General features: G+C 39.6%; 1 protein-coding gene across 1 annotated transcript in view; it reads left to right on the forward strand.

Moving 5' to 3' along the window:
- Window positions 1-26,763, forward strand: part of robo4 (roundabout, axon guidance receptor, homolog 4 (Drosophila)) — a 45,393-nt gene that overhangs the window by 14,363 nt on the left and 4,267 nt on the right. The window contains exons 3-18 of the mRNA XM_041800578.1: window positions 3,722-3,879; window positions 6,118-6,238; window positions 6,374-6,512; window positions 9,697-9,824; window positions 11,945-12,060; window positions 12,148-12,379; window positions 12,469-12,590; window positions 15,587-15,758; window positions 16,373-16,561; window positions 16,643-16,685; window positions 16,898-17,010; window positions 19,476-19,802; window positions 20,300-20,404; window positions 22,219-22,354; window positions 23,038-23,277; window positions 23,563-23,912. Coding sequence (XP_041656512.1) covers window positions 3,722-3,879; window positions 6,118-6,238; window positions 6,374-6,512; window positions 9,697-9,824; window positions 11,945-12,060; window positions 12,148-12,379; window positions 12,469-12,590; window positions 15,587-15,758; window positions 16,373-16,561; window positions 16,643-16,685; window positions 16,898-17,010; window positions 19,476-19,802; window positions 20,300-20,404; window positions 22,219-22,354; window positions 23,038-23,277; window positions 23,563-23,912 — 2,691 coding nt within the window. The remainder of the gene's footprint in view (window positions 1-3,721; window positions 3,880-6,117; window positions 6,239-6,373; window positions 6,513-9,696; window positions 9,825-11,944; window positions 12,061-12,147; window positions 12,380-12,468; window positions 12,591-15,586; window positions 15,759-16,372; window positions 16,562-16,642; window positions 16,686-16,897; window positions 17,011-19,475; window positions 19,803-20,299; window positions 20,405-22,218; window positions 22,355-23,037; window positions 23,278-23,562; window positions 23,913-26,763) is intronic.

Below are 26,763 nucleotides of genomic sequence, written 5' to 3' on the forward strand. Positions count from 1 at the left end.
CAGGGAAATTATATAGGCAACTCTGGCCCACTCTGTGGTAAACATAGAAGGCTGGACTTCAAAAACCAGACTGCACTGGGTAATAAACCCCTTACATTTCCCTGGATGCCCATCATAGCGAGGAGGACTAGCCAATATAGGCTCTTGAACTACAGAGAGGTTATGAGGCTGAATTGGGGGCACCTGATGGGCTATGTGAGGTGCTTGGACTTCAGTAGGGATGGAGTCAGGTGCTTGTAAACGAGCAAGAATTTCTTTTAGCAAATTGTTATGAGAAGCCTGTTGGTCTGCAATGGCTCAAAGCATTTGCTCATGGGAGCCCAAAAGAGCCCCCTGTGCAGTTATAGCCTGCCCATGTAAGGCTAGTTTCTCACTGAGGTCAGAAGTTTAGGGATCAGCAACAGTGTGGTCTGCTGTGTCCACTAATGGCTGACTCATTCTGTCAGGGTGGGTAAAGGTGGGACGCAAATGCAGACCCGGGTTTCTTAAAGTTAACACCAAAGGGATAACCACTAGAATTGTGAACGATTATTGGAAGTGGGAAACGAACTGAAACAAAATGGGAGAATCCCAAACCAAAAGTGCCCGTTTTGAATCACACTGAGAAAAAAATGAGGAACTAAACCACGGCTGCCTAGCAGCTGATAAGAAACTAAACTTCCTGGGCAGTCTAAGAAACAGTCTTAGGGACATTAATGTACAAAAGCCACCCAACTGATGTTTATGAGAAAACTAAAAGACTGGACAAAGAAATCCAGCAACAACCTTGAAATATTTGAATCAGGGAAAACACAAGAAGGCTCAGGAAGTGCTTTGGTTCACTAACATTCATGGAAACAGAGGAAATTCGGAGAGATGCTCTCACTACCTCTGATGTGAGATAATGAGTCAGCACAGAGCAGAGGAGCTGAAGAGTATAAGTAAGCTTCCCACACCTGGTCACAATCAAGGCCAATCAGCCACACACACCTGACTCTGCACTGAGTTGATTCCCTCACCTGCCTCTGTGAGCAGTGAGAGTGAGAACCCTCACAGAAGCTCGGCCATCCGGGAGAGACTCGAAGTAAAGCCGTTGCTCCTCCGCGTTGAGAGGAGCCAGATGAGGTGGCTTGGGCATCTGGTCCAGATGCCTCCTGGACGCCTCCCTGGTGAGGTGTTCCGGGCAAGTCCCACTGGGAGGAGGCCCCAGGGAAGACCCAGGACACGCTGGAGAGACTATGTCACTCAGCTGGCCTGGGTACGCCTCGGGATCCCCTGGGAAGAGCTGGATGAAGTGGCCAGAGAGAGGGAAGCCTGGGCTTCCCTGCTTAGGCTGCTGCCCCCGCGACCCGATCTCGGATAAGCGGAAGAAGATGGATGGATGGATGGATGGATGGATGGAAGATTATGTATTTTTGTAAATGTTCTTTATGATGATTGATTGAGGTTCTGTCGTCATCTGCACGTGGATGGGGTTTATTTACTAGCGTAAATAACGATCAAAAATATCGCCAATAGTGTCAGGCGCTGTGAGAAACATGCACGCGAGGAATAAAAAGACAACAGGTATCGCACTCCAGTTTATTGGTCCCAGATGAATGAATGTTACAATGATAAAATGATCATCAGGTGACCGGTAAGTCTATATTGGAACTGATCCCCTCCAATATTCATGGAACACCTGCCCCCACACACCAGTTAGGGGCCGTGCATATTTCTGCCTGCTGAGGTGAGGGAGCTGGTGCGTACATGAGCCCAACTATCACTGATTCTAACCATGTTTCTCACCGGTTTGTCAGTTTGCAGCGTGATATTTGGGGCAATGCAAGATTTTCCAGAATTACAAGTGTCAGACTTATAGAGAGAATTTAATCAAGTGTGCGCAATTGCTGCAGTCTCTGAAATCCAGTGCTCGTTTAACTATCAGATGTAAAACAAGTTGGGCATCGGTTTATACACAACTTTACAGGATAAATCAGTTGCACTGGAGATCTCTCTGTCATGATACTAAGTCAAAGCATCCCAGCAAACATTAGACCTCAGCTCTGACACGGGGAGGAGTGGGCGGGGCTTTCTGGTCAGTGAGCTTGTGGGTTTGCTCAGCTTTGGTCATGAAGTCAGAGGGAACGAGCAGAAAACCAGGACTCAGAAGCTAAATACATTCATGTAAAAAAGATAAATAACATAAGACTGTTTAGATTAAATGGACAAGGTATAGACCTGCTATATAGAAAAGGTATCCTTAAATGACTTCTGTTGTGATCTGGCTATAAAGAAAATACAATTTAATAAAATTTACTTGACGTTCAAGGGGGGCGGGGGTGCAGTTGGGGGGGCAGGGCGCCCCCCCTAATAGAATGGTAGGGGAAACACTGAAAATATTTATAATCAATGTTGAATTTTGACGACAATTTACCACTTTATATTTACGTGGGTCTAAGAGGGGCTCAGCTTTTCTAAGATACAAGTTAAGGGGCTCCTAGAAAAAATAATGTAGGAGGCCACTGAATCACAGAACAAAAAAACTAAAGGATAAGTCAGTTTCAGTAGGACAAGATTAGGTTTATCTTATGATCACATTTCCTTTCTTTTCTTTTTCTTTCTTTTTCACATAGGAAACTATTTGTTGAGATTGTGTCTTGGCAACCTTTTCACTAATATAAGTACCATAAGTATCACAGACTAGCATACAAAAATAATAATAATAAGATTCTCTGTCAGTTTCTTTTACTTTCGAGACAAAAACAGAACTATAATAGGTATTGTTTTGAAAAAACTTACTGGATTTAGATTTTTCTATGATGGCTGTTTCATGCAGAGGTTTATTTTTGGGTCAAGAGTGTTTGTTTTTAATGATGCAAGTCAGAGGAAGGTTAAGGACTTTTGGAGCTGTTAAAGTAGGCCAGCTATCTCAGCAATAATGAGCATAGTACACTGCCTGGCCAAAAAAAAAAGTCGCCACCAAAAAAAGGTCACACACTATTATTTTGTTGGACCACCTTTGGCTTTGATTACAGCACGCATTCGCTGTGGCATTGTTTTGGTAAGCTTCTGCAATTTCACAAGATTTTTTTCCATCCAGTGTTGCATTAATTTTAATATTGATGATGGGGGAGTCTGACCACTGCGCAAAGCCTTCTCCAGCACATCCCAAAGATTCTCAGTGGGGTTAAGGTCTGGACTCTGTGGTGGCCAATCCATGTGTGAAAATGATGTCTCATGCTCCCTGAACCACTCTTTCACAATTTGAGCCCGATGAATCCTTGTGTTGTCATCTTGGAATATGTCCATGCCATTAGGGAAGAAAAAAATCCAATGTTTAAGAAATGAGAAGTTACTCACTGCATTAGCTGGGGTTAAATAACTTGTTGCCAGCTGAAAGATAATCGCCCATGTAGTAATTATCCAATAGGATATCCAATTTCCTTAGTTAAATCCAGGTGGTGACTTTTTTTTGGCTAGGCAGTGTATTTGAATTAGAACAGCAAGACCTTGCTTCCTCATTTATCTCAATTACACCAGTTCAAGACTGAAGGTAGTCTGTGATCCCAGGTGATTCTCAGACGTCTGACTTTAGTGTTATTGTTTCCGGCAGAGCCCCTCGACCCTATATCTAGTTCTTTTTACTTTCTTTCTTTTAAAACTTTTTCCAACTGTTATTTACATGACTTGTAGTTCTAGTTCTCATAAATCATGTTTGTGATTATTAACAGAATTTAATCCAGACTGTTGTTTGTTGCAGCGTTGCAGGACGAGTTCACAGTGCAGCCCAGTGATGTAGAGGTGTCAGAGGGGGAGGTGGCTGTCTTAAAATGTGGGCCTCCAACAGGACGTCCTGAACCAAATGTAATCTGGAAGAAGAATGGTTTGCCCATCGACAGCATGGATCAAGATTATACAGTAAGCCTTCAGTCTTATTATCAGTGTGATGGAAGCTGCTTTTGAATAGACACCAATCTTACTACTTCTATCAAGTCAACATAAAATTGAGCGAGGCATTATTCTGTCAAAGAAGAAGGAGAAAAATGTGGTGAACTTGCTGTTCAAGTTATTATATGTTGTCCTGTGTGGTTGCTGATGTCTTTTGTAGTTTGTGTTTTATAAGCTCTCTGTGCAAGACAAATTCCCTCCGGGGCAATAAAAGTTTCATCCATTCATTCATTCATTCAGTATTTGAGAATGGTCTTGGTCTTAAGACAGGTCTCAAGACCACATTTTGAATGTCTTGGTCTTGTCTTGGTCTCAGACTGGCTAGACTTGGGATTTTCCATCAAAATCGGTCGAGACCAGTACTGATCTGCTATTCTTCAACTTCATTAATGTGAGGGAGACACACTTGCTAAAACAACAAATAGCTACACCTGCAAAAACTCGGACATCAGTCCATCTTATTTCTAGTCAGAAATACCTCTGAACACTTGCCTGGCCTCAGTCACCTCAGACAAATCTAGATAAACATCTCATTTTCAGATATTTAAAATCATTTCTGACCTGTCAGTGGCTTTTAAATACATACAAGGATTTAATTTTCACAAGAATTTAGTTCATCAATTTTGTCAAGATTTGAGATTTTTGCATGTTGCGCTTTGAAAGAGTTGTAGAAACCTTGTTTTTATCTGTCAGATTTATTAAAAAGAAAACTAAAATTAAAAAGAGAATGCCCTTTAACTGTCTAAACTTGTCGTGGCTTTTTAAAATGGATTTTTATGGTCTTGGTCTTGTCTCGGTCTTGGTCTTGACTTGATCTCAGTTCACTCTGGTCTCGGGCAAGTCTTGGTCTCGGATAGTGTGGTCTTGAGTACAACACTAGTAGATCAACCGGGAATTTGCAGTTGGCAAATACAAACATTAATAATTAAGCTTGTGTCCCTCTTGGTGCATTAATCATGCTACTGTTGGATATTTTGTTGTAGATTTAAAAATATTTACATGTATTTTACCATAAGTGGGTTTATATGTATTCTCAGTTATAGCTTTATTGGATGTGATGTTTGTGTTCATAGCTAGGTGACTTCTAAATATGTACCAGCTAGACAAAAGTTCAAACATAGCCTGACTGAGCATATTCCTAATTGAGATGGGGTTTAAGGTGCTTTGACAGCTGAGATGGTTTCTACTTTTAAAAATACGTATATTGTTATTATTATTATTGCAAGACAAAACAATACATCATATAAGCAGGGTCAACATGTGTTTATTTATTTCACTTATTAAATATTTGTCTTGAGTGTTGCTCAAGAACTTGTGGACCCTGAATACAAAGGCTGAACCTAGTCCCCAGACTAACAGCCCCCAGACCCTGAGGAGGGAGCCTGTCTGTAGCAAACAGGGATGATCCATCTTTTTGAGTTGGTTTGTTTGCAGCATCTGAGATGGTTCCTACTTAAATCTTGCAGCTACCTTCTAGAAAGTCATAAAAACAGTTGTCATGGAAACCCTTAGGAAAGCTTGATTTAATTGGAAGATGAGAAGGTGCTGAGAGTTTTACCAGCTGTTTGTTGTCGACTTTGGTCGTCATGACAGCTTACATCATTTAAATGTATGATCCTCATCCTTTCATTTTTCATGAGCAAAGATAATCGGTTAACGATATATAATTAGCAATAGCTAATTATGTATGTTGTTGAGGATTTCACCCCCCCATGACTGTTGCTTCTATACACTATTGTAGACTACGGCTGTAGGTTTAATTATGACCTAATGTTGTGTCATATCTTGCAAACATTTAATGGCTTTTTTTGGATTAACAATATGATTTATTATTGGCCATTCACCTCTTCAGAGGTAATTATACAGAAAAGGCTGCACTATAACAAAAGCTGCATTTAGAAAAATGTGTTTTACTGTTTGATCAAATGAAGTGAAACTGCAAATATTTTAGTTAGTTTTGATGTTTTGCCCCATAAGATAAACCTTATGACTCTGTGGAGCAACTAACCAATAACATGTTAGAACCAAACTAGGTTATATATAAGGCTTAGTGTGGACTTAACATCCTCATTTCAGATAAAACACTCATAGCAGGAGCAAGAAGCTACAGGTAAAAACAATGGAAATTTTCAGCAGAACACTGGCATATACAATACTAGCCACTGATGAGTGTACCATTTATGTGTCTGCACTGTGTTGGTGCTGCAGGAGCTGAGTGGGAAGCTAATCATCGCTCCTGCACAGAAGTACCACTCTGGTATGTACGTTTGTGTGGCCAGCAACATCGCAGGAGTGAGAGAGAGCAGGGCGGCTCGACTGACTGTCCTGGGTGAGACAACACTCCTCTGACAGCTTGTGCTGTTTGGAAATAAATGTATGAATGTGTGAAAATGTCCAATTCTTCTTAATGTTTTTGTTTACCCCAACAAACTTACATTCAAGTACCTCCTCTCTCCTGCTACAGCCATGCCTGTGTTGGTGCTGAAGCCAGAAAATGTGTCTGTTAGGATGGGAGAGTCTGCCCACTTCTACTGCCAGGCTAAAGGTGACCCTCCACCTGCTGTGGTCTGGAGCAGAGAGCAGGGGCCTCTGCCCAATGGCAGGTACTTTATTATTCCACATAATGAAACAGGCTCCAGTGTGAGCTCAGTGTTGATGTTTTGATATGCTCACTTTTTTTGCAGCTAGAGAAATATACAAGAAATACGAAATATTTTGTAACTGTATTTTAACCTGATCTCTTTATCTTGCTGTCCAAAATGATAATATCAAAGTCTCACTCTTCTTTTTATACATCTGTTAAAGCAAGGGCCAGAGATTTTGGAGGTCAAGGATCAAAGGTCAATGCCAGGGCCCCAGGTTCATCATTTGCTCCTAAATGTATTTGAAGGACACTTGTGCTAAATTTTGCACAGACTTGCATGTGGACCTCCAGGTGAACTGATTAGCTTTTCAAGGACTTATTTTAAGCATTAGTCAGACCCCCAAACACTTAAAGGTAAAGTTTGTAATATTCATTTGCATTTAGTGGAACGAATATGGTAAAAATGGTGTTGTCCACAGGGTATGGCATGGGGTTGCAAAATCTTGTGATAGCTTTCTTCCCCAAGGTCCCTTCCACTCTGTATAAATCTCCTATTCTATCACCTCCAAAGCACCCTAGACCACCACGCTCCCTCCACTTCTCTGACTGATGGTTTTCAGCACTGTTCATGCATCTTTTCATTTGTTCTGCATCTCACAAATGTTCTTCTGTTTATCCCAAAACCTCAAACTTCATCCGTGCACAACACCTTCTTCCTGTTTTCCAGTCTCCAGTCTTTTTTCTCCCTTATTAGTAAAATGGTTTTAAGCTGTGCAACATGATTAACTTGGATTAGCAGCCATACTATGAGATTGATGCAGAGGAATGACAGTTGCTGACTGTTTGTTAACTGCATGAAAATGTTTTTCTTTGGAAAACAAAGAAATTTGTCAATGATCCCAAAGTTTTGAGCGGTAGTGTATATTTTTTAAAATTAGTGTCTTGACACCTGAATGCAAAAATCCTTTTATTTAATTCACTTAGAATAAGACTTATTCATACATAAGGAGGGACCCCTCCACGATTCCCCGATCTTGCACCACCACGTTTTTACAGGACCTCAGAAGAGACCAAAAACAACAGTGTCTTTATCTAGCTTTGTAATCCAAAGATCATTATAAAACATGCATCTGTACCACTAAAGACATAAGGTTAAGATCAATCAAACCATTGTAGCCCTTCTCCTTGACCCACCACTGAGCCTTCACTTTGAGGTTATTGCATACCTCACAGAGCTATTGTAACCCTTATGCTGAGGTTAGCTTTAAGTTAAGTGTTAAATAAAGTAAAGGTAAGTGACTTTAATATGCAAGGGCTAGAACAAGAAAAGAAGCTTCTAGGACCGACTGTGGAGCCTATAAGGTGCACCAAACAATACCACAAGAAACACACTCGTACAATAACTGATTTTAAAGGATTTCTCCTTGTGTTTAGTGAATTTTTTTCTCAAAGAAACAATAATGCAAAATCATTATAACACAAAATCAGTCACAATAGATTTCTAACCTTATTAACCAGGTAATTGAAAAGAAAAATAAACCAAAAAAAGGCCTTCCGCTCTATGTTAGTCTTTTAACTTTAATGCCTTCCAGGATACATGTAAGCACCACACAGTCCTACCGCACGGCTGACATAGTCTCTCAATCTTCTGCATGCAATTGGATTGGATTTAGTTCGTCTCCATCGGTTTTGTAGCTCGCCATCAACATCCAACCGAATCCAGTGGTTACTCTCCAGTTCCAGGTGATCCAGAAAACCTGACCTATAGTAGTAAGGTCAGAATTAAACTTAATATCTAATTTCTAACGATGAAATAACGCTAGCATTATCTTATCAAATTATCCCGTTACCCTGTGTTATCAAAGAATTGCCAGACAGTAGTTGTAGTTTTCTTTATCTTTTTTAAGATTATTCATGGACTTCTATGCATTTATTAGATAGGACTGACTGACATATGAAAACAGAGAGGTGAGGATGATAAGCACCAAATAGCAACAGGTGTAGGAGTTGGATTTTGACTCATATAATGCTGAATATAATGTTTTTACATGGAATACCTGTTCTACCTGAACCAAAGCCTCCTACTTTGCACACTACTTTACATGGTAAGACATTTAAAAAGACTGGCATGACATGTTTAGAGTTGGTATTAGGATGTGTTTTGAGTAATACACCTACTCCAAAGTGGGTATGTCACACCTGGCATTAACATAAGTCTCCAGTGACTGGAGACAAAGAAAACAAAATTTAAGACACTTTTGCAGTTTATGAAAAATTTATTATAAAATATCACACTGATGGAAGTATTCAGACCCTTTGTGACAACACTTGAATTCTTGCTCAGGTTCCTTCATTTCTCTTGATCGTTGCTGAGCTGTTTCTACACCTTGATTGGAGTCCAAATATGGTAAATTAAAATTATTGGAGGCACACTACTCTGAGATAGGATTGGTGCAAGATCTGAGGAAGGCTACAAACAATTCTGCTTCACTGAAGGATCCCAAGAGCATAGTGACCAAGAACCTGATGGTCATTCTGACTGAGCTCCAGAGATCCTGTGCAGAGATGAGACAAAGTTCCAGAAGGACTCTGTTTTTGCTCTATGTATCGTCTGCTGTGAGGCCTTCTAAAGAGAGGTGTGTGCTTCTCTAAATCATGTCCAATCTATTTAATTTCCCACAGGTGGACTCCAATCAAGTTGTAAAGATGTCTCAGCAATGATCAAGAGCATAGTGAAGAACCTGAGCTAAATTTCAAGTGTTTTGAAAAGAATGTGAATACTTATGTCAATGTGATGTTTCAGTTGTTACTTTTCAAAATTTGCAAAATTTTCTAAGATTCTGTTTTCACCTTTCTCATAATGGGGTACTGAGTGTAGATAAATGAGATAAAAAATAATTTAAGTGACTGGTATCAGACTGCAACATCACAAAACTGAAAAAGAAGGTGGCCTAAATACTTTCTGAATGCACTGCATGAGGTTAAATAATAGCTTCAAAATATTCTCAACAATTATCTGTTTCCATGTTAATGTGTATTTGTGTGTATTTTTAAGGTTTTTACTTAACTATGTGACAGAGAGAGAGTTTTCAAAATCCAGTCAGTCCTGAGATCCTTGGTTATATTTAGAATATCAGTCTTAGTAAAACGATAAGACCACAAGGACTTTAATTGGAAACTAAATGCCATGTGTGTGTCCACAGGTATCTTGTAAACCCCGACCAGACTCTGCAGATCCATTATGTCACCGCTCAGGATGCTGGGAAATACACCTGCACAGCTGCCAATGATGTGGGCATGGTCACTGCCAGTGCACAACTGATAGTTGAAGGTAAAGTGACAATGGATATTTCAATACTCTGATGCATCACAAACTTTTTGTTGACAGCAGCTTCACCAGCAGTGTTTCCCACGGGACCAGAATGTATTTGTGGTGGTGGGTTCCCGGGGGGCGGGGGGGGGCTGCGTGCGCAAAAAAAACAAAACATAGAGGTTGATTTGGATTTAAATATAAAACTTTCATTTAATGTCAAATGTAAACAAACACCAAATAAACTTAACTTAACATAAATATATTTAAATAAAAAATACAATAGCTTATTTAAAGAAAGAAAGAAAAATAAATAAATAAGAAATTAGGTTGCATAAATAAGGTAGGTAACTTAAATCAAAGGAGTAACAATTTTGTTTTGTTTTGTTTTTTCCTTTGCACCCTTTCTCGAGGCATTTTATTTTACAGGACTTCCTAAAAAATAATAATATATCACGATATTTTGAAATGGCCTCTCAGCAGCTGTATTTAATTCAGCCCCAAATGACACTAGTTTGGTGATAAAAATAGACTGTTCTATTGGATTTTTAATTAAATTGTATTGTATGTATAAAGTAAAAGCCAATACAAAGTCAAATTTAGCAGTTTTACTTTGAAAAGGACTTTAATGAATCTTTTACTAATAAATCAAAAATACATAAATCCTGAAATACTTGGTCTTATACAGTGTGTGGAAAGTCCTGAAATATTTCTGTGTTATGTTTACTATTGGTGATTATAAAATGATTATTTTCCTCATTAAGGGTGAAGCAAACCGACTCAAAACTTACCAATCCTGCATGAAGGCCAAAACCCTGTAGTCTAGTCCACTATTCAGGCTCACAGCTGTGATTACATTAGTCCGTTATCTGTGCTGATGAACGCCGGACCAGTTTCTGACAAGTTTGTGACATGAGAGCGTCTTTAGACCTTATTCAATAAACTCTCCTGTGTGATCACTGGGGGAAAAGCTTGTCTGGAGGTGGGAACATTTTAACTACTTGTTGTTGGTGTTTTGAACTGTAAGGCTGAGATAAGTCTCCATTGTTGTGGAGAAGTGGATCACATTTGTCCGTTACTGGGCCATCTTCTCTCTGACGTGTACGACTCTGGCAGGAAGTTTTCAGCAAAATGTTCGCACCCAGGCAAATCTTGTATTCTGGGTTAAATGTCTTCATGAGATTATTAAATCCTGGCTTTTCAACAACACTGGGCTCATGACTTTAGTGATGTGTTGTGTTACTGCCGCCGTTATCTCGGAGTCATCTTGTGGCATATTTTAACGAATACCGCGTGAGTTTGATCTCCTCCTTTTCAAATTTGAATGACTGTTCATCGCTGCAGATCCAGCGCTGTTCATCGTTGTCCGTATTAAAAGGCATCTAACTAACTCCCTTGCTTCTCTCGCCACTGATAAAAAAAAACCTGGCGGCATGTGCATGAGTTTTCTGGATGGGCGGAGGAGAAAAAGACAGCTCTCTGCTGTGAGAGATGCATTCAGGGACAATGGGAGAAGCGAAACTCTCCAGTGAGAAATCCAACCTGGTGGCTCAACTCTTCCACATAATTTATACTTGGATATTTGAGATATAGTCATTTTAATGACACGCTACATTCAAAGAGCGAGGGCGAACAGGTAGCGCCAGAATCTATTTGTGGCGGGCCTAATTTATTTGTAGCGGTTTGCTGTTTGTTGCACTCTGACACTGAAACTTATTTCATTATTCTTTTTGGAACAGGTTCAACTTATTGCATTTTCTCACTTCAGTCCAAGCTCTCTAAATGTGTGACTGATTATTTAGTACAGCATGTGCTGCTCCCCTCTTGCTCGCTCACCCCCTTCCCTTCTCTCTCTCTCTCTCTCTCTCCCTTGCACTAAAACTTAAAGTACTGTGATTTGCCAATTCATTAAGTGGACATTGATTGATCTATTAGAACTATAGGTATCCATACCGGTATTAAAATGTAGTTCAGTCCTAAAACTTCAGTCCTTAAAACATAATTTGAAGTTTTAGGATGAATAAATTGTCAAACCTCAGTCTTTACTACACACTTTAAAGTGTAAGATGTGATGATTAAGGAGGACAAAGACTTCAGCTGAAGTGAGCTGAAAAGATAATTGAATAAACCTGTATTTCCAGAGGCTGCCAGCACTGTTCAGAAAGACCTCCACAAAGAGCTGTCAGCCCTGCGAGTTGCTCTAGAAAATGTCACCATCGTGGCCCCTGGGTCTAATGTAGCCCTGGTGCAATGGAAGGTATGGGAAAGCAAATTTAGAAAGTTTACTAAAAAATGAACAAACACTTCAGGTATTTTATTTGTGTGGTGTTTCTACTCTGACCAGCTGCAGTCCCTCCCAGGCCAAACTCATTACCTTGATGGCTTTGAGGTTCTGTATCGCTCTCTGCTGCCCGCCAGCTCAGACTGGGCAGCAAAGAAAGTGACTCTACCCAGCTACCAGGCTCAGGTTGGCCCCTTGAAGCAAGGCTTTAAGTACGAGTTCAAAGTACGTCCTTATGGCAGCAACCTGTATGGTAGAGAGAGCAACACTCGGCACCTCAGAGTGCCTGAAACAGGTAAGATTCTGTATTTCCTTCTCTATGGTTTGTTGCACCACCTACTATTATTGTTAAGATACATAGTAAATTTAATCTTCTGTCTTCAGTACCCAGTGCCTCTCCACAGGCAGTTTCCATCACAGTGAGCCATGATCAGAACAACACCATCCACCTGAGCTGGGAGCCTCCTCCTCATGACACCCACAATGGGATCATTCAGGGATACCAGGTACGCATGAAGGAACACTCTTGTATCAACCTTTATTGAATGTTTCTACAAACCTAGAAAACATTTTCATTAATTTATCACCTAAATGCTCTCATCGTGGAAGGGGTAGGGGAGACTGGGGGTGGCTGCAACAACCCTTTTTTGACATCCTCAGCTACTAAAGCCTATTTCTTGGGGTGGGTAAAAATATCGATTAATCGATGCATCGCAATATTTCCTCCCCCAATTCAATATCGATTCAGCAAATCCTCTGAATTGATTCACCTCCTGGCCAGTGTGTGTGATTCGCGTTGTATGGACGGAGGCCGCACTTTCCAAGAGGACAGAAATATTATTTAAGTTTACATGCACTTTACTTTTTCAGTGTTTATACAGAACTGTTATGTTTTTTTACTTTTGTACTCCATATGCACAAATAAGTTATTATTGTGCAAATTTTTATTTTCAGGTGTTTTATTGCTCAAAAATGTGAGGTGACTTACCAAATATGTTCACATGGGCATGAAAATAATTATTAAAAAATTGTCAACAGGTTATTTGTGTATTTATACTTCTTACTGAATCGACATTGAAGCATTTAAGCTAATATTGAATCGTATCAACATCGAATCGAATCACAACCTAAAGAATTGAAATCGAATTGAATCGTGAGGTTCTTAACAATACCCAGCCCTACCTATTTCACATCCAAAGCTCCTAACATTGTTTGAAAGGGGTACATGAGCATAAGAATTGAATCTGTTAAACCTCACTTTATGTTTATTTTCCAGACTGCTTTTTAGCAAAATGGTTTTGTTACAGTGTCATTTAGCAGACATTTTTGTCCAAAGCGATGCACATCTGAGAGTAAAAACAACACAAGCAAAGATCTAGACAAGAGGGACAACATCAACATCCTGTTTCAATGAAGTTGGGACAAGCAGATGTTATATTCTTGAACAACCAGTGAGTTAGATGCCTTTCACTGACTGCAGCTCAACCCTTTGTCCCTGTGACTTTGACTGAAATAAGTACTTCACGGTCTGACAGTATGTCTGAAATGTACTTTAAACCCATAGGATCCTATTTAAAGGGTTGTTAGCTGAAGTACATGGTGGATGTTTGTCTACATATCACTATTTTGATAATGCACAATCTGGACATGAACCCAGACACATAGTGCAAAGAGGATGGACAGAGTGGCTTGATTATACATTGATGTGCTTCAGGAGTAACATGTATCAAGCCAATCCAAGCGTCAGCTCTCAGTTCCCTGAGAATTGAACAGGCATTGCAGCTGGTCTGTTGTGATTTACACTGCAGATATTAGGTACTCCTTCTAATGCTCTTCGTAATCAAAAATGTATCCACATGATCAATTGACTGGTCGTTTAGAATTTAAACAAGGGGGGAGGCCTTGATTTATCCATGACAGGTTCCTTATGCATCCTTCTGGTAGTCTTAATGATCTACATAACGGGCTTTATCCGCCTTATTCCCAGCCCCCATGATACTTACACTGATGATACTTGATACTTAGTACAAAGTGAAGAAATTACCTCAGATAACCTAGACAAGAATGTTTCGCTAATTTTATTAGCTCCGTATCAGCATATTAATAGACGCATCAATTTTTTTAATGGACTTTGGACACTGTCTTCAAAAACATTTCTCTACTTAGTATGGTTGCTGAAATTCTTATTTCCCCAACTAATCCTTTTTTAAAATGTGGGAATTATATTGATATTTCTATCAATGAATCAAGCTGTCAACTCTTCTGTTTGGTAAATCTTAAATTTTGTATTAAGAATTGATAATAAATGAATATTGGAAGAATCACATCCGTGATGCATTTACACAGTCAACAGCATGCTTAACACACTGTTATTGATGACATATATTTATCTTTGTCATGTTATTTTTAACATGAACAGAGCAACATGTACTGAGAATTACAGAAAATATAATTTATAACTTTCAGCTTCTAATAACTTTATCACGATGTTTGATTTAATACAATAAAGTAGTATTTACAACAGCAAATATTTCTTCCTTTCAGAACAACCGCTCAATCACTTTAGTAAGCCCTTGGAAGAATTGCATTTTTGCTGTTATTGTTACTGTAAAGGAAGTTCCACCCACATTCTAAGCTATAGTAGATCCCCCAAGACTAAGGTGGATAAAGCATTATTTATTATGTGAACCTCATCATGTATAAAATAACCGCAGGCTCAGAAACCATAAGCTTGTACCTGCCTTTGATCATATACTGTAATTTCCGCTATCACAGTACGGTCACTATTTAGCCTCATATAGCCTACAAAACATCCTCAAGTGATTCACAATGGTAACTATTAAGAGGAACACCTGTTTCAGCCCACACTGTGTAATTTACAAGCATATATCAGGCTGCTGCTGTTTACTTACAAAGTTGAAGTGAAAAAAGTCAGCTGGTCAGAACTTAATGACCAGAGTACATCATCTTTTTGGTCCTCTGCTCTCTGTCTGTAACAGGCAATAACACTAAGGTGAGTTTTTTAATGAGATGATAAATGGACTTCATACTTGTATTTTCCAGCGGTTGAATTAAAAGGGTTGCTGAAGTTGATGCTTTGATAGAGGACAGCAGAGACACTCAGCAGAGCCACTTCAGTACAAAAATCCTACATCTTCATGTTGAGTTAAAGATCTGTTGTTTCCAAGTTATTCACAGCGTAACTACTGTGAATCAATCACAATATAACACGTTCTTTTTATGCCTCTCTGCCCAGTGCTGCACTGCTCCCCTCTGTCTACTCTTGCACATCTCTCAGTCAGTCAGCTACACACAGACAGATTCTGCTCATCACACCAACTGATAAGCAAAATCATGGTCAGATGAGAGCATATTGACCAATCAACCGACCACAAACTGGTTGGAAGATGTCAGCCCTAGAAATAATTATGTATTTATGTTTGACTCTCTCTCTCTCTCTCACTGATTGCTGAACTCAAACACTTGTTTTCTGTTTCTCCAGGTATGGTGCGTAGAGTCTGATGAGAAGCTGTACCAGAACTGGACCGTGAATAGTGGCCAGCACACTCTGGATATATCTACTCTGACACCAGGAAAACAATACTGGATCACTTTAGCAGCTGTGAACGGAGCTGGAGTTGGAGCTCTGAGTGACCCTCATGGATTTGTCATCAGTGAGTGTGAAGTTATTGTTTTAGGAAAGTGCTGTGACTTAATATCCAATCATTTTAGTTGTTTTTTTAAACCTTTTTAATCTTAATTTCTTAGTCTATTTTTTTAGATAAACCCCCCCTCTTATTTCCCAGCTCTTGTTTAAACATGGATAGCAACCAAACTCACTCACGCAACTAAGAAATTCATGAAGAATTGAGTAGATTTGTCACATTGGTACCACTAAGACTATTCCAAGTTTTATGTTTATAAGTTGTTTATCTTAACAGTTTTACTTAAAATGTTTTAATTTTGTTTTATCATTATTTTTTTTGTATGTCCTTTAATTCTCACTACTAAACATGAATGTTCCTGTTTATATGTTCCCCTCTCTATTCTGCCCCCCTTACAGTACCTGCTTGATTTAATTTGTGTCAGCTTTTAAACAAACTGATCCTTGTCCAAGCTTTCATCCTAGTGGAGTTATATTCTTATTCTTCAGATATTTGATCAACCAGATAGCTTTCTGTCTCTCCCTCTCTCTTTCCTCTAATTGAGGTATTCAGTTTGTATTTCGTCTTCTTATTCATCCAGTTAATCATTAGACATAACTGATCTACTTTTATTTGCTTCTCAGATCCACAAAACAGCCCATCTGATTCAGATGGTAAAAGCAGGGATCAGGTCCTGGCCCTGCTTCAGGACCCTGTGGTGATTGGGAGCATTGGCGCCCTCATGTGGTGTGGTTTGATGGTTGCAGCTGTTTGCCTTTTCAGACGTCACAGTAGGACAGGCAGCCTAATACCAGGACATCACCGATCTAAAGGTGAGCTGACAAACCTGAATATACTCTGATTTTAAAACTGTTTTTCATAGATCTGGATTTTCTTTGTGTCTGTCCTTTCAGGACTGCAGAGATTAGCCAGTGAGGATCTCATCATCAAACACAGGTAAAGTGGAGAGTGTTGGCAGGTCTTGGAAATTTAAAATGTGCTGTAATGTTAAATAAAAGGAGCTGATAAGAGTAAATCACAGCCCCTGAAGTTAATCCTTGTCTAATCATTTTACTCAAAGTAATTTAAAGTTGTTAACATTATTTTTGTCTTTCTATGATGTCAACACATAAGTTGATCCACAATGATCTCCTGCCTCCACTCTGTAGGATGGCGGCTCCAGACTCCCCCTGGATCTCTGGAGGATGGAGACCTGCTTTTAACCAGAAGTATCAGGATCTGTGGGCTCAGGGTCAAAAACATCCAGGCATCAAAAGCACCAGTAAGTACTGATCACTACCGGCACTGAAGAGGAGTGTTAAAATGATTCATTTGAAGAGCTAACATGTGGCCTAGCAGAATTATCAGGGTATTTGCAGAGTTAGATACTAATTTAAGAAGAATAAAGGATAAAATCAACATCAGAGTTTGACTGTGGTTAAATATTTTCTTTAGTGCTTTGATGCATAAACTGTTTGTTTTGCTTCTTATTTTGGCTTTTTTCTAGCAAACCCTGATAATGTCCAAAATGTCCCGAAGATGTAAAAGGTGGAACGGTTGTGTGCATTAGAAAGTCAACAAAATGAATGTCAGTGGTACCTGATGTTTTTACATGTGGGGAATATGATCTTGAAATATATTAATATTGCCTTACGATAGGGTGTCAGTATCAAGGGGTGAACGGGTGAGTCAGTCGCCTTGCAGTCAGAAGTTGTGGTTGTGGGTTAGATCCCCATGCTAGATCCATATGAATGAGATTAGCTAATACGGATGGCAAATTCACCATAGCAGTCTGTTATCAGTGTGTGAATGTGAAGTGAACACGTGTGAATGGGTAGGTGTGACCTGTGGTGTAAAAGCGCTTTGAGTAGTCAGACGACTAGAAAAGAACTCTACAAGCTCAAGTCTATTTACTGTTAACACATTTATCATGATGTGATCAAGGTCTTAGCAAGGTTAGCGAGGCTTTGGCTGGGTGCAACTCAGCAAAAATAACTTTTTCAGGCTTCTCTAACAATAATATCTGCCCCTGGCCTGTCTACAATCCCCTCAGGTAACAGAACCCCCCCCCCATTTCTTCACCTTTCAGAAAATGTGTGCTGAAACAAGCCGTTCTCAGACTTTCCCCTCATGATGTCATATGGGGTGTTAGCACTGTCCCCATGTTCAGTTGGCCCTTTCCATTTGGAAGAAAGTTCTGCCCCGTCTTTTGCCAGCTGGGAGGAAGATCAGGAGAGCCACATCCATTAAGCCATATCTATTTCCTGAGAGGGGCGTGATTAGGGGCAGAGTCAGACAGCTCATTAACTTTTAGCCACAGACACAGAAACAGCTCGTTCTGAGCTGAGAGGGTTTTTTAGACATACAAAAATCCTGCACTGGAGTGTGTTTATAAACTTATTATAAACTTTACAGGCATGCTTTGGAGACCAATTTAAAATTGTCTTAAAAGGGTGAAATATGTCCCCTTTAAATGAAAGGTTGTGTTGCTCCTTTTGGTGTCTGCCTTTTCACAGTTCACCGTGAGTATTTTCATTTGCTTTTTTTCTTTAGCTTATGTTGTAGCTTCCAATAAACCAAAGGTTTCCTATTTACTTTCAAAATAAAAGTTTGTGTCAGACAAACAGGAAGTATACTGCCTTATATTAAGTTAGTACAAATTACAAAATACAAGCAAAATAAAGAGAATTTTGTTGAGAAAACCTCTTATGTTAATAGTTAACTTTGACTGTGTTGCTTATACAGAGAAAGCAGCTAAACATGTAAAGTTTAAATGCAGTCACATTAACCAAGGATCATTGATATCATTGAGTCATTTTGTACATGCATTCCAGCATATTTATTGTTGTATTTGAGTTTTAAACCATGTATTTGATAAAATAAGCACACTTAAGCTGTCTCTTAGTCATGGTTTCAGACCACAATGGTGTAGCAGTGAAGCACTCTTTTAAATAATCCATATAGAAATACATCCCTTAAACTTTATTTGATTCAGGTTACGATACAATGTCATTTAGCAGATGCTTTGATCCAAAGCTACTTACATCTGACCAGCGTTCCAAGAGTTAATTACCTAGCACAATGGCCCAAACTGGTGCTGATCACGCACTGACAGGAATTTGAGCCATCAATCTCCTATTCCAAACTCATACATGTAACTGACTCAGTAATTCAGCCAATTAACTGATGAACACGCTGGGAACAAATGACTCATAGTGCCATTAAACATTTATTTACTTAAACATTTATTTTAGAAATGCAAGAAAGGTTTGTTTTGTTTTCATCAAATTGACTTATTAATAGCAGTTTAAAAATTAAATGTTTGGCAGCCGCATACATAAAACATAAAGCTGAAAAAACCCAGATAAAATCGCTTTGACAGTTACACCTTGTGAAAATCTGTTTACCTAAACACAAGTCTGACTTCATCACCTGCAGCTTCAGCTTTATGCTCAGCATAAATCAAAACTCCACCTAGTGTTCACTTTGGAACCACAGTCCTTCAGAACCACAGTTTTACCAGTGTTTCATGTAGAAATACATGTTTGGTTCCAAAATTTACTTGGTTGTGTTTTAAAGATGTGTTTGGTTTCTTGTTGGTGATGTTTAAGCTGATGTTGAAGCCTTACATCCTTTGACTTATCAGCTTCTTATCCTTTCAAAAAGACAAAAAAAAAGAAAGTAAAACTTCTTTGGCGTAGATAATTCTTTAGCATCTCTATATGTACTTCTTCTGTGTTTCATTAGGTCTCCCAGTTTCTTTAAAGAAGGACCCAGGCTGCCTGGACTCAGCCGTCCCCATTGTGACCGACAGTTGTGGGGTCTACGGCACTTTTTACGTGGACCTCATGGGAAACGGCCTGAAGACCTTCAACAGTCCAAAACGCTGCCCTAAAATGCCTCATGGTCTGCCCCATCAGCAGGGAGTGGAGACCATCCAGATATTCTCTCAGCCTGTGGCAAAGAGCTCATCCTTAGGTAGCCAGGAGGCGTTGGCATGGAAACACGCCATACGCCCCCAGCCAAAGATGGGGGTACTGAGAGAGTCCAGAGAGAAGATCCACTGTAAGCAAGGTGAGCAGTAGCGAGTGAATATGTTTGTGATAATCAAGCTTAAAAAACCTATTTGATCTTTACTCATTTTAAAAAGACTCCAGTCAAAAACCTTATGAGCAATGGTAACTATATTTTTGTAGTTACACATGCAGAATTGTTTTGGATCAATAGATGATTTATAAATTTAGCAACATTCAATGAAAAAACCTGAAACATAAGTATTTTCTATGTATGATACACTGTTTTAATACCTTTTTCATTCTTATTCACCACCTAAATTTTAGATTTGACTCAAATGCCTAGTACCCCTGAAAAATACCAAAGTAAACAACAATAAGACTTAAAGCACTGGCAGACCCTCTCTCTCGGATAAGAGTTCTGCTACCTAATTTCAATGTGTAGCAAGATTTAGCAGGCACAGGCAGTAATACAGATGTTTTTTTACGAAGATTTGGCAGTGAATCGGCTGTAAATATAAATTCATATAAGTTCATGTTTGAATTATTGCTCCACAGAGTTGCATGCAGTGAACAGTGTCCCCATTGTGCCAACCAGGAACCAGGCTTGTCCGTCCAGTGTCTACAAACAGAGACTCAGTCATGTACCATCAGGAAGACAAGGTAAGACCTAATCTATAAACAAATAACTTTACTGCTGTAGTATCTAACTGTTAGACTTAAACAGTAAATGAAAGCTGACAGAAGACATAAAAGCTTCTTCTTCTTTAAACTTTCTGTTTTAACTTTAGTTTTTACAAAAATATAAAGGACTGGGTGCCGGTTTAGCTTAGTAGGTAGAGCAGGCATCCATATAAGGAGGCCCCAGTCTGGAACGCACTGGTTGCAGGATTGATTCCTGGTCTCAGCACTTTTTGGTGCATGTTATCCCCTTACTCTCTCTTTCCACATTTCTTGTCTTTCTTATGCTTAATTTAATCTAATTAAAGGCAAAGAAGCCAAAAAAATCTTTAAGAAAATATAAAGCACACAGTGAAGAACCTGTGGTGTTCTCAGCTGCTCAGTCGTGACCAATTTTTACTCAGGGAAATAAACAGGGAGTGTAAAATACAGTTGATTTGAGTTCAGGAAAAGTCCTCTCCTGTGAGAGCAGACATTTTACTCAAATTCACCACACGGAGGACTTGGATAGTGGATCAAGAATTGTATCAATGTTTTGCCTCTCTTGAGTGATATGTAGATGTTTTTTTATTGTTCATCTCCAGTGGATTCATAAAATAATCTTATTCATATTAGCAAGCATAATAAAGTAAGAACCACATGTTATCATTATAAACTGGGTATATTACAAAAATAGAATATATACATTGGGAACATTAGAGAAAATGTGTTTGGCTACATCTCTAGTCTATGGTGCCTTTGATGCTGCCATTTGTTGTGAAGTTGTGAAGCAGTTTATCTGTCTTGGCAGTGCTAAAAATGATCCTCAAAATGCAAACTGACATCCACCTCAGACTGGGACACATGCAGGGGGAAGGGTACACTGGGCAGGGTGGTGTGACGCTCACAGTATCTGAGCATGTGAACAAAATCAGAGTCTTTAAGTCCAGTGTCCTCCCAGTCATACTAGACTCTTGTAAGGCCTTAGCATCTACTAATGGCCAGAGACACTGGCTGGACTCCTTTGTGGCAACTTCTCTTTGGTGCATCATTGGCAAGACTGTCTAATTGTGATGTGCTCTGGAGAAAAGGGACGGGAAGGGTCAGCTGCGTGATAAAGGAAAGGCAGCTGTGCTTCTATCGGCACTTGCTGCACTCTCCCAACGCTGATCCAGCTCACCGCTGGACCGGTTGGACCTACCATGTACATCATAGAGGGGTCTGGTACAGGCCTGGATGATGGCAATCAGGAGGCCACAGCAGTACAGGACCAAGGTTGACTCATTGGAGTGCTGGACTGGCATTTTCTCCCATGCCTGACCTAACTTAACTATTTTTTGATGATTAAATACAGCTATCAGACTGTTGTGCTTACTAGTGAGTAGGATCATATTATATGACACAGCTCTTCATCACAAAGAAGTGGTAAATGTTTTTTCTCTATTTCTGAAATAAATGTCATTAGACTCATTGGATATAAGCAAACAAGATCTAATATGTAAAATTTAATGTAAGTGGGATTATCTGATCAGGGTACCTCTATCAGCAGCTCTCTGACATTTCTTACCAGTCTCTGCTGCTCTCACGCTATCAGACAGTAGCAGAGACACTGGAGTTATGGTGGCCACCCGATTTTGCAGCACTCCCAAATCAGCCGTAGGATTCATCCATGTCATCATACACAAACTTTTATTTAAACCATAGAATCATTTTTTTTATAGTGAAGAAACATGAAAGAGATGTAATACGATTTAGAAAATAATTGATTTAATCATTGTTAAGTTGGTATGGTTTGTTTTATTTTTATTTACATCCAGAATGTAATAAAGCTCCTTGCTGTCCTCGCCTGCTGCATTACTCTGCATCTTTACACCTGGTGGACATGCTGCCTCCACCTCCACCTTTACCCATAGAAGACATCATCGACTCTCACAGCCTCATCTCAGACGAAGGGTAAGACACACACAGCTCAGAATGGATGGTAAAGGGTAAAACATAGGTCTAATAAATACTCATTTCTGTGTCCAGGTGTTTTCATGAAGGTCCAATAAAATGTGGTCAAAAGGAAAAATTCATGATGGCCTATCGGGTTTAAGCAGTGATTATGCTTAACCGTTCATTTTATGATGACTTGTTAGTGCCACTTAAAAACAAACAGATGGTGTTTTTTTTTACTTGAAATAATTGAGTTTACAAACTCATACATTTGCAATAATGATGGAAAAAATGACAAATTGAGTTGAAAAAATTGTGATAAACTTTTACCAGGACTAGATAATGTTGGAAATATGTAACTTTGGAAACTTAAATTTTTCAAGTTTATAAAGTAAAAACTGACAACTAAGACATTCTAGTTTGGTTGCCCATAATTTCTTTAAAGCAGCAAATAAAAAGAGTTTCTCTAGAAATAGTGTTTGATTTAGGCCACTAAAGGTATGACTAAAATTGTTCCTTGACTGCCTACTAAACTATATTAATATTTTTTATGTATGTACACAGTATATACCTGTTTTATCACCATGGAAACAGAAAATCACTCCGGTCACCAAAATATGATTCAACTTCCAGATTTTGATCTCTATAAGTTGCAGGCCATAGAAAGAGGTCTTAGTCTCTTTCTCTTTAATTTCCCTCAGCTCCAGTCGTTCTACAAAGCTAACAGTGGACATGGGCTCTCTACAGTCAGTATGTGCTGCATCAGGCCACCGAGGGCCACCAGGACAAACAAACAACAACAACAACAACAGCCATCCCTCTTACAGCCACCTGTCCACTACTTCATACTCCAGACCAATGGATGATGATCATGGAGGCACACTGACAGCAGAGGAGGCCACTCAGTATCTGGAGCTCAGCCCCAAACCTGAGAGATGCAGGTAAAAACAGATGTGACTGCTGTTGGTGTTCATTCAAGCTTCTACTAACTATCTCCTTTTTGTCGTTCTATGATATTTCAGCCTGTTGTTTTCTAGAGTTAAAGCTCTCAATTTAAATGGTGTAAATATATACAAATGTATTCCTATATGTGAAAGGGATTAAAGTTTTAGAAAAATACTTTTTTACAGGAAAAATCAGTCCTGGCAGACTTCCTATGATCAGTAATTTTTCATCTGCCTCTTTGTTATTTGTCATATCCTGAGCATCTCTCTCCCTGTCAGCAGCATCCTGCCTGAGCCACGTCCCTCCCTGTCCCAGCCTTTCTCCTCCACCCTGGGCTTCTTCTGTGGGCCGGTCCGCTCCACTCAGCTGGAAGACGACACGGCTGTCAGTGAACCTGAAGCCCCACCCATTGGCCTGCGACGTGCCCGCCTCCAGAGTACACCGTCTTCCTGCTACAGTGAGTGGGACAGCTCACTGTGGAACACCTGGAGCTCTGTCATGGACGGAAACATGGCGAGCGCTCGCACCAGCCTCATCAGCTCTGTGGACAGCTGCTACACCAACGACAGCGCCAACTTTGCTCACCTGTTGGCTGTGGCAGCTGAGACCATGAGTGGAGCCTCTCTGTCAGGTAGGCAACTTCATTGCTTCCTATAAAACACAACAAGGCATGAATCTTCTAAAGTTACAGCTCAGTGATCCTTCTTGACACATCTTATTAGACTTACCGCAATACTTGAAGTGATAATAAGTTATTTTTGAAGTGACTGTGTTTAAGGTAGTTTACAGTATATAATATAGTATTAGCCACAGGAGATGTTGGTCTGTGTGACTGTTTAAAGAGAGACTGGCTGGCACACTGGCACAGTTTTTATTTGTTTTAAAAATCTCTTATTTTTACATTTTGTTCTACTTGTTGTAATTTTTAACAAAGGTGCTTGAACTGTAACTTTTTTCAGTACAGTGCACATTTTTTCCTACATTGTTTTCTTTAGTTCAGTTTTTCTTCAAATTAGCAAAATTACATAGAACAGACATCCTAGTCTGCACAACTGTAAAGGCTAGCTTCCATGCTGGAACGCCCCCTTATCTCTCCTTAAAGGGGCCACACTGACCAGCTGTGGCTAATACTGAATACTGTCTTCTAAAGTCGCCCATTTGATTAATATCCACCTTTACATTCAGCGTACAAAGCAAAGTGATTCTTAAGGCTGTGGTAAGAAACACCGACATTCCAATGTAATGCTTGCCACCTGTCATTACTATCAAGTGGTCTGTTCTATTCAGATAGTTGTCTGATTCACACCTGACAGCTATCTAATCAAATCACATGACTCACAACCTCCCAATTCAGTGGCCTATTTAAGCTGCAAGATTTCCGGTCTCTTCCTCTGCTCCATCGCCTGCTGCCCTGGTTTGGCACTTTGCTCTTGTTTCAACCCACCTCCACCCCAGCACCTATCTGTTGGCTCCGACTGGGAGTTTAAGATTTAAATACATGAGGAACTAATTTGTTCAGTATTAGCTCATCAACAAAGTAGACATTAGTTAGAACAGTTGAAACCTGTCCAGGAAGGCACGTGTGGACCAAGTGTTTCCGTGGACGTCATTCAGAAAATAATAAAAATAAACCCCCTCTTTTGTATGGAGCTTCTGGATTCTGTTTAGACCCATAAGCGTGGAGAAGAGACAGAAGAGCCCAGAATTGTCTGAGGACTTAAGAAGCAAAATTGTGGAAAAATATGAACAATCCCAAGGTTACAAGACAATCTACAGAGATCTTGAAATTCCTTTGTCCACTGTGAGTAATATAATCAAGAAGTTTATAACCCATGGAACTGTGGCTAATCTCCCTGGACATGGACAGAAGAGAACAACTGACAAAAGAATGTAATGCAGGATAGTAAGAATGGTGGATAAACATCCTCAGTCAACTTCCACACCAATTCAGGCTGTCCTGCCGACTCAGGGGGCAAAAGTGTCAGCTGGGACCATACGTCATAATCTGAATGAGATGAAGCGCTATGGCAGGAGACCAAGGAGAACCCCACTGCTGACAAAGAGACATTAAAAAAAGCCAGACTGGAGTGTGCAAATGTACCTGAGTAAGCCTCAATCCTTCTGGGAGAACATTTTGTGGACAGATGAGACTAAGGTAGAGCTCTTTGGAAAAGCACGTCATTCTACTGTTTACAGAAAACAGAATGAGGCCTACAAAGAAAAGAACACAGTACCTACAGTCAAACAGGGTGAAGCTTCAGTGATGTTTTGGGCTTGTTTTGCTGCCTCTGGCACTGGGTGCCTTGACTGTGTGCAAGGAATGATGAAATCTGGAGACTATCAAAAGATTTTGGGCTGAAATGTAGGGCCTAGTCTCAGAAAGCTGGGTCTGTGTCAGAGGTCATGGGTGTTCCAGCAGGACAATGACCCCAAACATACCTCAAAAAGCACCAAGACATGGTTGTAGACAAAGCTGGAGAGTTCTGAAGTAGCCAGCAATGAGTCCGGCTCTAAACTCCATTGAACACCTATGGAGAGATCTTAAAACTAAGAAGGCACCCTTCAAATCTGAGAGACCTGGAGCAGTTTGCAGAAGAAGAGTGGTCCAGAAATTCAGTTGAGAGGTGTAAGAAGCTTGTTGATGGTTGTAGGAAGTGATTGGTTTTAGTTATTTTTTCCCAGGGTGTGTAACCAGATATTAAGTTGAGGGTGCCAGTAGTTTTGTCCAGCACATTTTTTTTTAATTTTGTGTAAAATTATGTCAGTTTTGTCTTTTTTCTTCTGCTTTATTGTTTTGTTCCAATGCATATAAAAAAATAAACATGTGGATACTAAAAACATTTGTGATTGCAACAATTTCTTGTAGAAATGGTGTATTTTCTGGAAAAATTCCAGGGATGCCAATACTTTAGTCCATGACTGTACTTATAGCGAGTTGTATTATTCATTCTTGTTTACTTTCTGTTGTCTTTCAACTGACTTTCTTTCTTTTCCTCTTTTGGATCCTTCTGTGAATCTCTAACCTTGTCTTATAACTTTCATTTATTATCTCCTAGCCTGCCCATCTTTATGTCTTTCTTTCTCTTTCCCATCATTTTTGTCTTTCTATCTTCTTGTAATTCTGTAATTCAGTTTTTCTCTTGCTGTCTCTTTTTTTCTGCGTTTCTATTTTTATTTTTGTCATTAATTCCCTCTCCCTTCTTCTTTCAGTCTTTGTCTGTTTCATTTTCCAGTATTACCTCTGCCAAGGAGGTTATGTGATCAGCAGGGTTTGTTAGTTTGTTTGTTAGCAACATAACTCAAAAACCTATGGATGGATTTTGATAAAATTTTCAGGAAATGTCAGAAATGTCATAAGGAAGAACTGATTAGATTTTGGGAGTGATCCGGATCACCGTCTAGATCTGGGAATTTTTTAAAGGATTCTTTACTATTGGGAGATAGGGCTAATGGTGGAGGTCTGTGCTCTCCGTGTGCTTTTC

This window comes from Cheilinus undulatus, linkage group 12 (genome assembly GCF_018320785.1).
Source record: "Cheilinus undulatus linkage group 12, ASM1832078v1, whole genome shotgun sequence".
Taxonomy (NCBI): Eukaryota; Metazoa; Chordata; class Actinopteri; order Labriformes; family Labridae; genus Cheilinus; species Cheilinus undulatus.